We start from the raw sequence: 15,620 nt of genomic DNA, 5'->3' as shown, positions 1-15,620 counted from the left end.
GTATGTTTGCCTGCCTGCCTGCATGCATGCATGCATGCCTGCCTGCTGGATGTCCGGTGTCCCTAGCGGCAATCTCATTGGTCCCTTGGCCCGCCCGCCCCCGCACACCTCTCATTGGCCTCACACACTCACACCACCCCCTTGGCCCGCCCCCCACACCTCTCATTGGCCTGAGGCGGAGTGACGGGCCAAAGGTCCAAAAAAATAAATCTCACACACACACACACACACACACACACACACACACACACACACACACACACACACACACACACACACACACACACACACACACACACACACCCCTCTCCCCTCTCCCCTCTCCCCTCTCCCCTCTCCCCTCTCCCCTCTCCCCTCTCCAAATCACCTCTTCCCCCTCCCCAGCGGCATCACCTCTTCCCCCTCCCCAGCGGCATCACCTCTTCCCCCTCCCCAGCGGCATCACCTCTTCCCCCTCCCCAGCGGCATCACCTCTTCCCCCTCCCCAGCGGCATCACCTCTTCCCCCTCCCCAGCGGCATCACCTCTTCCCCCTCCCCAGCGGCATCACCTCTTCCCCCTCCCCAGCGGCATCACCTCTTCCCCCTCCCCAGCGGCATCACCTCTCCCCGCTCCAAATCACCTCTCCCCGCTCCAAATCACCTCTCCCCGCTCCAAATCACCTCTCCCCCCTCCCCGCTCCAAATCACCTCTCCCCCCTCCCCGCTCCAAATCACCTCGCTTCCCGCAGCTGCCACGCGGCGCCTAAGATGGCGGACCCCCTTCCTCCCTCGCGGCGCCGAGTCAGACGGTGGCGGCGCCCGGAAGTACAGGTAGGTGTCGCTCCCCACCTCCGGCGCCAAACGGAACTAAAGAAAGGGCGCATCAACTGAGGTGTGTGTGTGTGTGTGTGTGTGTGTGTGTGTGTGTGTGTGTGTGTGTGTGTGTGTGTGTGTGTGTGTGTGTGTGTGTGTGTGTGTGTCACTGTCCACTGCCCCCCCCTCCTATCCACTGCCCCCCCCTCCTATCCACTGCCCCCCCCTCCTGTCCACTGCCCCCCCCTCCTGTCCACTGCCCCCCCCTCCTGTCCACTGCGTCCCCCCTCCTGTCCCCCCTCCTGTCCACTGCCCCCCCCTCCTGTCCACTGCCCCCCCCCTCCTGTCCACTGCCCCCCCTTTGACGCCCCCCCCCTCCCTTTGACGCCCCCCCCTCCCTTTGACGCCCCCCCCTGCCTTTGACGCCCCCCCCTGCCTTTGATGCCCCGCGCGCACACACTGACTGACTGCCGCACGCACGCACACACTGACTGACGCGCACACAAAGCCTGACTGACGCACGCACACACTGACTGAGGCACACACTGACTGTGTGTGCGTCAGTCAGTCTGTGTGTGTTTGTGTTTCTGCCTCAGATTCACTGACGCGCGAGCAAACACACAGTGACTGACGCACACACGCTTCATGAAGCTGTAAAGGAGGGAGGGAGGGAGGGAGGGGGGGGACTGGATTGATGTGAATGGGGGACAAACAGAGAGAGGGGGGAGGAGAGAGAGGAACGGGAACATTACATCCCGGGCAACGCCGGGTCTCTCAGCTAGTATATATATATATATATAGAATCCAATGCACAGCCGGCACACCATATGCAAGTAAATAAGTTTTGGTGCTTATCCCATAAAGCAATAACAGACCATACGATACCGGTTGCAACACGACATCAAGGGACAGCACGCAGGTAAGTAAATCAAAAATGTTCTATATTTGATAGAAGACACTATCTATCAAATATAGAACATTTTTGATTTACTTACCTGCGTGCTGTCCCTTGATGTCGTGTTGCAACCGGTATCGTATGGTCTATATATATATATATATATGATGAAGACACTGTACAAATAAGTGGGTATCGGGTCAGGGTGGCTTAACCCTTAATGACTGTAGCGGTTAATAACCGCTAAGGTCATTAAGTGGTTAGGGGACATTAGTTTGGCACTTTTTCTTATTTTGTATATTTTTCAGCGCCCCAGTGTATCGACAGGGAGGAAGATGTGGCTGGCCTTCATCGTGGGTGCCGGACAAGGGTGCGTACAACATGTATTTAATGTATTTATTGTATTAATGTATATTTAATGGGCAAATGCATTATTATCCATATGTGGATAATAGTAATTTTGCACATTAATGTAGTGTATGTGTTAGGGGGCGGGGGGGGGGGGTGTGTGGTATATTGCTATGTTTATTGGGGGCAATTGTCCCCAATAAACCTGCTATTATGCCTTAACCCCTTCATTGCCTTAGCGGATAGTCGCTAAGGTTATGAAGCTGCTTTAATGTATTTTTATTAATATTGTGTGGTAGCAGGGGACCCCCTGCTCCCACACACTATTATTAAAATGTACATTAATGCAGCTTCATTACTATAGCGGATAGCCGCTATGGTAATGAATTATTATTTATTGTTATCTGTTTTTTAATACTAGTGTAGATGTGCAGGGGGTCTCCTGAGCTGAACACCATTGGTTTCAGGTCCGAGGACCCCCTACTTCAGGAGTTACAGGCCCCGTTATGGGGTGCCGGTATCCCCTGCACTTTAAAGCTCCCACGTCACGTGACCGGGACATTTAAATTCTGCAGAGGGATACCGGCACCCCATAACGGGGCCTATATCTCCTGAAGTAGGGGGTCCTCGGACCTGAAACCAATGCGGTTCAGCTCAGAAGACCCCCTGCTCATGTATACTACTATTAAAAATCATATTTGGCCAGCACGATCGCCTGTAAGAACCGTGCATTGAGACGCAGCGTCTCCATGCATTTCTTACAGGCTGCTTTGTTTATAATAGTTATCGTGCTAAATAACTTTGAGCACGATAACAGGGGGGAAAAGGTGATCGTGCGCTATGGCCCTTTTGGCCAAGGCCGGCCGTAAACGCGCCGAGCAGCCTTAGTGAATAGCGCTTATGGCTTCAGCCTTTTGCGGCCGATTGATATAACCCATTTTAGCGCTAGTTAACGTAGCTTAGTGAATCGGCCCCATACATTGCAATAATAGCCTGTGTAAGACCTTTACCATGATTTTGTATGGATCATGTGACTTTTTACTTCACAGTTCAAACACTTGGCTTGTTCCACCCCTGTCTCAGTCTCACATCCCTACTCCAGCTGTGCCCGTTATTGAGCTGAAGTATATCACTGTGTTTGGGAGTACAGTACAGTACCACAGTGATACAAATGTGACTGGGACCAGTGCAAGAACTTCCAATGCTTGATATAATGGGAATAACACTTCGGTTAAAAGGATCCAGCTATTTAAACGAACCTAGGGACATTTCATTCAGTCTGCATATATACACACAGGAATCTGTAAGTCATACTTATATTTGTGCTATATTAGTTGTGTGGAAAATAGTTCCTTTCCTAATCTAAAAACAAGATTCCTGTCATGATTATATTGTCGATTTTTTTTTGCTTGAAATACACTATCTTCCTGTAGTCATTTTATAAAGTGTTGTGTACATTCTTGGCACTATATAACTAAAATATGTGCATACATAGGAAATGTTCCATTTGCGCTGTATCTGTTGGTTTATTTTCCATTAGTCTTGTTCTGTAGTGGAAGGCACTTTTGGGACAGGGTGCTCACATTGTGAGATGCACTCACTTTCGGAGATGGAACTCGCCTAGATGTCGTGCCAAGTAAGTGACATTCAGTGTGTAATTCAAGGACTTCGTGACCTTGGCTATCGTGTTCCTGCTGGGATATGGAAGTCACTGAAGCTTATACATGCTGAATATAGGAGAGTGAGGGGATATTGTGTATAGTGATCCTGTAACTCATGTCAGTACAAGTGTTTCATTCAACGGGAATCGCACGAGTGGATTATTGAGTCTTTCTAAAAGCATCAAGAAATATGTGCATTTACCTTATGATAATAACTTGAAGTTATATAATAGTGAAAATCAAACAAATTAAATTTATTTTAAATAGATTATTCCAGGGAGAGAGCAAAGTATATGAAATAGAGAAATCAGGAACTCTCAGGAACTGTAAATAGGGAAAAAGGTTTTGCGTGTGTGTGTGTGTGTGTGTGTGTGTGTGTGTGTGTGTGTGTGTGTGTGTGTTATATATATATATATATATATATATATATATAATCATTGTAAGTGCTACAGATTGAATTGTTGCTCTATCTTCAGCACTGAATTGGTTAAACACCTGTTACAATGGTGAGACTTCCTGCATGTAACTGTCTCATATGTAGCCCAGGGATACACTCTTATCATACAACCACATGAATGGGACTTTATAGCGACATCTGGCAGGATAACCATAACTCATATTGTGTCTACTGAATGTCACTTAACTCCGGTGCACACGGCGCTGCTCATTGCACAATCTGGGAGGGATGTATTTTTGTGTTGTATTAAAGGTTTAAATCGATTTATCTGATGGACTTTACAGGGATTTAGGATATTTACCCAATTACAGCTGAATACTATTCTGTACACGCCTGATGATTGTGTCAGTGTGCCAGTGTGCCAGTGTGCCAGTGTGTCAGTGTGCCAGTGTGCCAGTGTGTCAGTGTGCCAGTGTGTCAGTGTGCCAGTGTGTCAGTGTGCATGCGGGGGCCACTTACACCAGATCTCTGATGTTTGGAGCTGGCACTAAGCTCACAGTGAAACACGGTAAGTAAGAGATACATGTAATAATTGCCCCAACTTCAGATTGCATCTAACATTTCATGTCTACAACATGTTAAGGGTTAATATGATCTGCAGTAAGTTTTCTATTAGCTACATATTTCTTGCATTAGATATTGTAGGACATGTTATTAAAAGGAAGGCATTCTCAGTACATTACTTAACCAGGTAACCAAAATGCACAGGTTATAAAACTTTATTGTAGGGGGAGAAATGGTGTATAATTTAATCTTATGGGGATTTTCTTTGACTACCATGACATGTTTCTCTATATGTGAAATGGGAGATTTCGGGGTCACAGAAACGTCTTCACTAGAAGAGACTCACAGAGAATATTAATGATAATCAGACTCTCTATGAACCGCGGAGATTAAACGGAAGCATATTCTGTACTGCGGGTTATCAGAGAGGCACATCATGTCAAAAGGGATCTATAAAAGTATTTTATTCAATTTTAATAAATAAATATACAGCTGCTTAGTGCAAACAGACCTCCATAGGACACATCACAGGAATAATACTGTGCCATTCATTATACTCTCTACACCCAGCTGGGGGACTTGTGATCCATGGCAGTCCTTGCAGCAGTGAAGGGGTTACTGTTGCTGCAGTTTATGCTCTGTGATAATAAAATGTGTGAGACACAGAAGCTCTGACATTTGGGGCAGGCACCGAGCTCGCTGTACAGCCCGGTAAGTATCCTCCATGTATATATAATGTATATATATAATATTCAAGTGTTTTATTTATTCCCTCACTGTCACAGAGACTGGGACAGGTAACTGCAGTTTAATATCGCTCTGGTTTGGGACATAACTATATGTATGCTGTATAAAACCCTATATGTGCATTAAAACGGGGGCGAAGCGCAGCAATGAGGGGAAGGGATGTTATTATAATTATTATTTATATTTAACCTGCCCGCATATTCCGTAGCGCATTACAATAGGGTTGGAAGGGGAAACCATAGAATAACAAACATTAAGATATATTATTACTGCAGGTAAGAGATCCAGAAAATGTGCAAATGTGAGATTATTTTCCACCAGATTGGGTATATATTTGACCAGTGTAAAAGTCCATAGTTTTTTTGTTATTTACGTAGATAATCTTATTTATATCACCATACACATGCCCCCCACATGGATATCGGAGGACTAGTGAATTGGTCACTAATCTCTTTTAATAGAGTATATTTTATATTATTACAGTCACATAAGCGAATGATAGGAACAAGTCACCCAGTGGGAACACATGGAGAAACATGTACTGTGACAAATCTTACTGGGACTCTGTTACAATGCATGTATATCAATGGTGCTATATAAATAAAGAAGGTAGACAGCACTCGATGAATATAGCATAAAAATAGGTAGAAATGTGGATGGTGCAACGGGAAAAAGTGGGGGCCCTCAGCCCCCCCAAATAATATCAATACAAAATATTAATGGTTCCCAGCACACAAAGAGAGAGCAAAACTGATAATCAGCAAAGAGTATATATTTAATGTGTATACAAATAAATACACAGACAGATGAAAAAGTGTGAATGTAAATGATACTATAGGTGCATTTACAATTGCACTTTTTCATCTGTCTGTGTATTTATTTGTATACACATTAAATATATACTCTTTGCTGATGATCAGTTTTGCTCTCTCTTTGTGTGCTGGGAACCATTAATATTTTTTATATAAATAAAGACATACATACATTCATACATACAGGGATAACTCAGCGCAGTATCGGGGCAGTTGCCTGTTATAAGCACACACTCACACATGGGGATGTTGGGCAGGGTTTGGGATGACAGTTAATTGCTGGGAGCATATGCTGACATTACTAACAAGCAATGATATTTGGGTCCGGAATCAAACTTTCAGTGGATCCTGGTTATTAAAACATTTCCAGGTAAATTATTTGTAAAAAAATGAATGATAAAGAAGAAATTCACATCTCAGACACGTTTCCCAAACCTGAGCCCATAATCACGTTATGTTTGCCTTCCTCTGGGTCAAAATACTGTAAATACAAATATAGGATAATTACTGTATCTGTCCTCTAAATTTAGCAAAGGTTGAACTTGATGGACATGGACTTTTTTCAACCTCATGTTGTAACTATGTAACTATATAACTATGTAAGTATGTAACTATGTAACACAACAGACCCTGCTCCCACCTTTACTCTGTATTCTGTAGGGTGAAGGGCTTTTGATAGTTATTACTCATACTAATCTATAGGTTTATTGCATTCCTTTATTAACTTTGAACTTCAAAATATTTAGATTACATTTAGACCATATTTTTACGTACTCAAACCAGTCACCATCTAATGAAATAACATGATCCAAGTTCAATGGTTTGAGATCCTAACTAACGGATCTATTTATAATTGCAACTGGTTTTATCATTAATTATAAAAGATCAAAATGCAACAACAATAGCGTACAGTACTTTTTATGGGCTGAGCAGAATGCAACGAAGCTTACGCATTAAATGAATGGGGTTTCTATGGGTGCACTTTGTCATGAGACATGACTCTAAATGGCTCCTTCTAGTATTTTGTTTTTCTATATGACAACAATATTATGCCTATTCATTAAGATGGCACTGTAAGTACAATATTTGATGGGATTGGAAAAAATGATCTCAGTGTTCTCTCATTTCTGCCTCATGTATGTTCTATATCCACCAAATGGAATATTATTTTGTGGCCTAAGTATGTTTGCGTGTGTAGAATGCATGCCTTGCCTTATGTTAACCGTCCTTTGTCATGATTAATATTTCAACATAAAAATGGTGATAAAATGTATTAATGTCCCGCTTTGTCCTCCTGTCCCAGGTGACAGACAGGTTTCCCCACCCTCTGTGTTCCTGCTGACGTCTCAGAAGTCAGAGGGTCCCACTACTGCCTGTCTGCTTAAGGATTTCTACCCCAAGGATGTGGAGGTCTACATGAATTCTACCACACAAAATAGTGGTGTGATAAAGGCCTCCCCAGTCTTGTCCCGGAGCGGAAGGTACAGCGCAGTCCACGTGGACAAACTCAGCGGAGAGGAGGTGACCTGCCTGGCCAAGCACCAGGGGACATGGTTGTCATATGGTGATGTCTCTTCACGGCCACCAGGTGCTTTTATCCCTCAGAAAATGCAACTGAGCTTTTGACCAGTGAATCATTGAAGTAGATCCTCAGAAGTCTATTAATTTGTCTACATTACGTTATCTCCATTTATCGTATCTATATCCTTAGTGTGTATCCCCAAAAGTGCTCAGCGCACCCATGTCCTGGCCTTTTCCTTCAAAATAGCGCAGTCGATACATTTTAATGTTTGCATTACTCATATGCAAATCATATGCTTCTGAGCAGTTTACCCAACAGCGACGGTAATAACTTAGCCCTTTCATTACAAAATATTACACGTGTCGTACAGAGATATATATTATGGATCATATAAATGTCTGAAACAAACTAAATTATGTTTTTTAGTGATTAAAGTGATATGTTTGTGTGAACTAATATGGTATATAATGTAATAATGACTATATAAGGTGTAGGTGTATAATTATGTATATCCATAAATACCTCAACAATATAAATTCATATTTTCTTTTTATTAATGTACAATTTAAATAAATGAAGAACATCCTATATTTACTTTAATTGTACATGAATAAAAATGAAATATTAAGTAATATTGTTGAGGTATGTGTACATTATTGTACACCCATACTTTATGCAGTCATTATTACTGTACATATAATCAGTGGTTGACAAATCACCAAAAAATCTACTCGCCACCTAGTACCAAACGTGTGCTGCTTGGGCCAATATTTACTCGCCCGGGGGTTAAATCCACTCGCCCGGGGCGAGCAAATGTATAGGTTTGTCGAACACTGCATATAATTAATGGGGGAAACATTACTCAGTATAAAAATGATACATTTCTCAATATTACTACAAGATTTGCATTAGCTTTTGGTAACACATGAAAATCTCCATTAATAGCGCTGCGTTAATAACACACGTTAAAGTTTGACCAAAGCACATGTGCAGTGTATGGGAGACACATCTGGGACATGAAAATCACAGTAAATAGAGCTACTATTTTTTGCCTCTCATTAGCTCAGAGGATAAAGTTAATTACAAGAAAAATGTCAGTTCCCTATTTCAGGGAAACATTTCTGGAGCTCTGGGCCTGCGAGCTGTTTTAATCTATGTATGCCCTAGTATAAAGTATTTAAAAGACACTATACAACTGTTAAAGGACTTATTCAAAGGTTATGGGTTCATACTGTGGTTTTCTTAATGAAATACATTCCCAACCCCAAAATATTTCCTTTTGACATGTCTTATATTTCAGAGCTAGAAGAGGTGGGTTTTCAGCTGAGTCTTTGAAGGCTGAATAATTATTTACTGTATACCTATTTATTTAGTATCTGTAATATCTATGTAGCTGGGCAGCTCGTGTATTAGAAATGCACAATAGGTGAGAGACGAGATCTCAGTATTTCTTAAAACTGAATCATCTGGACATTGTAACTTTATCCTCCAACACTCCGCCGGTACCACAAGCGCCTAAAGCACATGCGGTGATTGTTACATTGTCCCTTTTCTGGGCAGTACCGGCCCATCCTCGCTGAACATGCTTACTGTGACTTGTTTTCCATGCTTTGAGTTTGCAAACAATAACTATATCGGATAATCTGTCCATGTTTTCATTTGTAGATCATGGTGACCGGACTGAAAGTGAATCTATTGGGGAGAAGGATGAATGCAAACACACAGGTTAGTGACACACAGCATTTACCTGCTTTGGTTTCAGAGAATTTCAGGGAAGGGGATTTGAGAAGACAGGAGAGTCGGTGAGGCTGACATGTCTTTATAGTGACGGAATATCAGTATCCTGTACAGTTATCTACTATTCCTAGTTTAATAACTTTAATAATAATAATAGTAATAATCGCTTTATTTATATAGCGCTTTTCTCCCAATGGGACTCAAAGCACTTCCCAGTAACAAAAAGGGAAAATAGTTACAAATAGTAGATATATTTATAACTATTATTTGCATATATTATTCCACTAGTGCCTTTTCTAAAATGAGTCACAAGGGCCTAACAGTTTAGGAACACTTGATTTAATATATCTGTGCACCAGTCCCTTGAAATTGACTTTTCAGTGCCAGACAGTATCACTGACTAAAATGTCTCAAACAGTAATTATTACCTGTAGTTATTAAGCCGATGACAGCCTCAGACCACGATACATTCTTGTGTTATATTTCCTTTCATACATGGACATTTAAGATGCAGATTTGGGGAATGTGGGACTTGCTGCTGGGTAATTTCCGTGGGATGTTTATGGGGGTTCAGCTGTATCCCACATATATAGAGGCAGCACAAAGTGTAAACGCGCTCTCCCTCTGTTTTCTTTCAGTGGTGACTCTGAGCAGTGAGAGAGTAAATATGTTATCAGTGACTGTCTTGGGTCTCAGGATCCTATTTACCAAAACTCTGGCCTTCAACTTTCTCCTGAGCGCAAAGTTCTTCCTCTTCTAAGGTAAGAGTTTCATGCAATCGCACGACCTGTGGGGTGAGGTGTGTACATACTGAGGAGACAAACTATCTAATAAAATACAATGCACAGCAAAGTATATTTCATGTAAGATGAATGGGAATCTGTAATATGAACAATTAAATAACTGAATATATGTAAAAATCAGATTTTCCTATAATATGAGGAACCTGTGTGCTCTTTAATGATGGAACAGGAGATGGAAAGTCTGTTTCCAAAACTGCAGCTTTCAGTTGGATATTCTTTGGGTTTCTGCCCACGTTTTGCAGCCTGGAGACTTTGGTACATGGCCGTCAGTGGATGTCACTTCTACTGTCAGTGGATGTCACTTCTACTGTGACCAGGTGTATAAGATGATAGAACATGTATGAACACTGGCATTACGGAACATTTGCTTCCAATAAGGAACAGTATATATACTTGTAAAAGGCTTCACTTCACTTCTTTGTCATTGCAGATTCATGAACTGAGAAGAGGCTCAAATATATAAGAAACCTCTTCCTTCCTCTCTTTATTCTTTCACTCCGGACTCAGTTGAGAAGATTCTGCACCAAGATTCGAGTTCTCCTGTACTACTGCTTTGATGGTCACTCTTTCCTGAATGAACCAGAGTTTTATCTTAATTAAAAGTCAATTTATATTTGTACATTAAAGATTATAGTAAAAACTCAATTTCAACCATTCTTCACTGTAAGCTATGAACCATTTAATAAACAAAAATAAACCTGTCTCAGTTGTTCTCATATTTCACAAGGAACATTCACATTTATATTTACTTACTTTGCCACAAACTGCGAAGGCGGAAGAGCTTTTTCAAAGTAAGAATGAGCTCCTCAGGAGTTACTGCATCAACCAAGACTGAACACCTTTCCTTGGTGACAATCGAACCAGATATACTTCATAAAATCAAACTTGATTATGTAATTTGACATTGCAAATGCGTAGATAAATAATATGTTTGCGTTTGTAGTAATATTTGCAGAATTTCAATAAAAGGTTTGAATGGGGTTCAATAAAAACATACCACATTTGTATTTAAACGTGACCCGTGTGGGTGGGGCACCCAATTTACACTTAACCCAGGACACCCAAAACCTCTTTAGTAATGATATCCAGGGAGCACCTTCCTGTTGGAAACATGTAGCAGCTTCTTCCACAGTCTTATCTCTACTACACATCACTTCAATGTGAAGCACAAGCCAGACTGCAGGAATATCTGGGATGGGCAAATTGCTTCATATCAGGATCTGGGGCACTTAACTAAGCCCCTACAGCATTGAAGGGGTTAAATAGAGTGTTAAAGAGGGAGACATATAACTCTAACATGTCAGTGACAGGAAGTGAGGAGATGTGTATCTGCTGGAAGGCGGTGGAGTCGCTATGGCAATGTAAGTTACAATATAGTGATGTAGAGATGCTATCTGTAGGGTTTTTCGGTGAAGGAAGGTTTTAGTAAGAGCTGCGGTTGAGCTGTGCAGCATATGCATGAAAACTCCACCGAAGAACCACAAGGCTGGTACTGTAGTTGTGTCACAATTCTTACTTATAACAGGATATGGGAACGGAGGAGCGTCTCAGTGAGTAAAGACAGACTCTGAAAACAATGCTCCTGAGTAAGGCTGCATCCATGCTGTTCGCGAGCGGGCGCTCGAGTGCGTGAGCTGAGCGATCAAATCAATATAAATGCATTGGAGCATCCATACTACATGTGCCCGCGCACGCGAGTGTGTGGAGACAAACTTTTTTGTCTTTGCCGAACAATGGCCGGGCATCGTGAGTGGTTCGGTGACGTCACAGCCACACCCCACCGAAACTCTCTGAATCGCACCTAGCGATGCATGAGAGTGACACGTCATGGCACTCCATCATGTGCATGTGCGCCATCAGCATGGATAAGGCCTGAGTAGCAGGGAAGCCTGGCTCAGATGCGGGTGTCAGCGTTTTGTTTCCCTATGTCCTGATTGTACAGGGCAGGGACGTGCGCCTGATCACATCTACAGTATGTACAGCTGTTCACTTCCAGTGCTATACAAGGAAAACTACAATCATTATAATAGGGCGTATTCCTCTTACCAATGGGTTCATGTAATATAGTGTTTATTTTGAAACAAGAAGGTCCAGCCTCCCCTTAAGGGCTTTATTACAACTAATAAAAATCAGTTTCCTTGCAGTCTTGTTTGTTTATCGGTATGTCTATTATGAACAATACCACAAACTCTGCAAACTCCACTACTAACCCCATTAACATATTACTAAGCTGTTATTCACCCCATAACCATGGCTGAGACTGTAAGGGTTGATTCATGCATTGTACATGGCTGCGTTTTGGGTCATTTTTAGGTAACATTTCCAGATTCCCCATTTTTCACGATGCTTGTGCTGTAGATGGTTAATGAGCCGGTTTTAGTAATTAAATCCCCAATTATCTGGATTCTCTTCACTATGAGAAAATGATTTAAAACTATAAAATAGATGTATTTTGAGTTTAATTTAGTTTATTATTTTGTACACTGGCAAAACTGTGATTAATAGATGCAGACAGCAGATGGTTCTTCATCATTTACATTTGAAAAGAAAGATTGATAAGTTCTCAGAACTCACAGGAAGAATTTACCAGTTACTCAGACTCGTGAAAATAACCTGTCCCCTGTATACAGTATTATTCTTTTGGGAATTTGTGATGTTCTATATAAGATGACAATCTAGTGGGATTTCTCCTGAATATTTTCCTATGACAAAGAACTTTATTGCCTTAAACTCAATTGTCATGTACTGTGAGCATGTGACCTGCATACGGGACAAGAATTAATACACAGCTCACAAGCCCTCATACTATTCACCTTCGCAAAGGTCCCTCAAATGGACAATATCTCCCCTCAATCCGTCCCCATATACCTTCTGTCACGAACAGCACACAAGTGAGCATGTGACTTAGATATGCAACCAGGGTTAATACACATGTCTACTCTAGCCAACTCACATTTCACCTCCGCAAAGGTACCTTCAATGAGTTAATATTAACCCCTAACTCAATGTGACGGTGAAAGGGTCCCCAGGCCACCAATTAAAGCGTTATGCCCAGCTGGGGGGGCCCTGAGTCATAAAAGGTGACTGTGGACTGTCAGTTCTGCAGTCCAAAGCTGGCTGCAGCCCTGAAAATGTATAACACAGTGTGTGAAATGTGCCCCTGAGCTATATTGGGGAATTGTGAGTGTGAGCTCTTCAACCCAATTGTGGTATATAACTGTTGGTATAATAAAGATGTATGTGGTTTTACTGTTCCAGGAGTGCCAGCCAGCGGGGATGTGCCAGGCGTGAGTTTCATGGGTGACTTTACGGTAAAATGTTGTCAGGGTGTGTTTGGGTAGACGGGGGCCACTGTTGCAGGTTACCCCGAAACATGTACTCAGGAATCCCCCCAGATTCCTGAGGACATGAGTAACACAGATTTCCGGACAAAATCCTCCTTAGAACACCGTTTGCAGCTCACCACCAAATCCCCCTGCTTCAGCACAAACCAGGACAGTAAAACCGGGCAGGGAACTGAATTACATTAAAGTTTCTCGGAATATGCCCAAACTCCAGACCCCAGTGTGGGGTTCAGTACATCTCTCACCCAGCATAAGGTGAAGAGAGTTATAGGGGTTTTAAGTTAAAGTGTGAAGTGTCAGCTCTGCAGTCTAGGGCTGACTGCAGTCTTAGAAAATGTTTTAACCTATAAGCAACATAAAAGCCCTCACCCAATTAACTCAGTACCGGGGGTTAGGGAGGTCGTAGCTTTCTGAAATTTTATATGCAGAGGGTTAGAAGAGAATCATGTAGATTGAGATGTTTTTAATATTTGTAACGTGTATAAATGTATAAATAGGCATAGCTTGGTTTAGGTACATTTAAAGTTATGTGAGCTGGGGGAATTTACATGGCAGTCAGGAGATTCTCCCCCATTCAGTCCAGAACAAGAGATGACACTTAGGGTGTGTAATACTGGGCTTTGAAATGCTTAGCAGGATTCAAAGGTGTTAATCTTTTGGTAACAGGGAGGGGAAAAAGGAAGAGAATTGCACTGGGCCATCTGTTAAACTGTCCCTATACCCAGACTGAGCGGCATTCATTAAGAAAGCAGGATGCCATATGCTAAGTGGCAAGTGGCTAGTGGGGGAAGATGACATTTTTGTTGCACATGCTCAGTTGCAATACTGAGGATTTGTGCCAGTTTTTTTAAGAACCTGGCAGAACTCTGCTATAGGTGGGATAATTGGTTCCCACGCGGTGATTCACTGCAGACTGTAAAGATAGGCCAGTCAGGGGTTAATTCCATCTTATACAGAACCCCTATAAGCTCATATTGAACCCCCAAAATAACCACAATATATATATATATATATATATATATATGCATATAGGCAGTGCTCGACAAATAATGATAACCTGTCGCCCGTTGCGAGTGGATTTAGGCAGCTGGCGACCCGTGCTGCAGCTCAATGAATTCCCCTGCTCGTGCCAATTTTTTTTTTTTTTTTTAAATAAATAAATAAATAATCACCCTCCCTGATTGGGTTAAAAAAAAAGTTAAAAAAAATGGCGGCAAATCCTGTGGTCCCGGCGCGCGTGCACAGGGCAAGCAGAGTGTCCTGCCATTTGCGCTGCCTGTTCCCCCCAGCAACCCAGAATCCCCCGCATCCCTCCCCCCCCCAATCCCCACGTGGGACGGAGGGGGAAGCCCAAACCAAGCCCCGCGCGCAACCCAGCCCCCCCCCTCCGCTCCCCACGTGGGACGGAGGGGGAAGCCCAAAACAAGCGCCGAGCGCGATCCAGCCCCCACACCCTCCCCCCTCCGCTCCCCACGTGGGACGGAGGGGGAAGCCCAAAACAAGCGCGCGATCCAGCCCCCCCGCACCCTCCGCTCCCCACGTGGGACGGAGGGGGAAGTGCCAACCCAGCTTCCCCCATGCGCGCCTCCTGCGCCAGTCCGCCTCCTGCCCATGATCTCCCCTAATCACCTGCCCCCGATCCTCGCATGCTGCCCGGGGGTGTCCGGGGAGCGTGCTGCGGCGTCGGCCGCTTCTGGGGGGGGGGGGGGGGACCTGGGGGGACCTGCTGCTGCTGCTGAGGCCCACGCTGCGCTGTGTGTCCCATGTCTTGGAGAGGGCCCACTGCCGTGCGGAGACCCCACTGCTGCCACGTGTGACCCGGTGAGTGTGTGAGTGACAGACTGAGTGAGTGTGCCTGTGTGTCTGTGAGTGTGCCTGTGTGTCTGTGAGTGTGCCTGTGTGTCTGTGAGTGTGCCTGTGTGCCTGTGTGTCTGCCTGTGTGTCTGTCAGTGTGCCTGTGTGTCTGTGAGTGTGCCTGTGTGTCTGTGTGTCTGTCA

The 15,620-nt window shown here is 43.4% G+C and overlaps 1 gene segment (V, D, J or C); it reads left to right on the top strand.

Annotated features, from left to right (window-relative positions):
- LOC142465297 (T cell receptor delta constant-like) overlaps positions 1–10,980 on the top strand; it is a 76,619-nt gene extending 65,639 nt beyond the window's left edge. The window contains 4 exon segments of the C gene segment in view: positions 7,521–7,805; positions 9,405–9,464; positions 10,115–10,237; positions 10,710–10,980. Coding sequence covers positions 7,521–7,805; positions 9,405–9,464; positions 10,115–10,236 — 467 coding nt within the window.
- Positions 10,981–15,620: the final 4,640 nt, after the last annotated feature.

The sequence above is a fragment of the Ascaphus truei genome, chromosome 13 (assembly GCF_040206685.1).
Source record: "Ascaphus truei isolate aAscTru1 chromosome 13, aAscTru1.hap1, whole genome shotgun sequence".
Classification (NCBI taxonomy): domain Eukaryota; kingdom Metazoa; phylum Chordata; class Amphibia; order Anura; family Ascaphidae; genus Ascaphus; species Ascaphus truei.
This window is presented reverse-complemented; position numbering and strand designations above follow the sequence as displayed.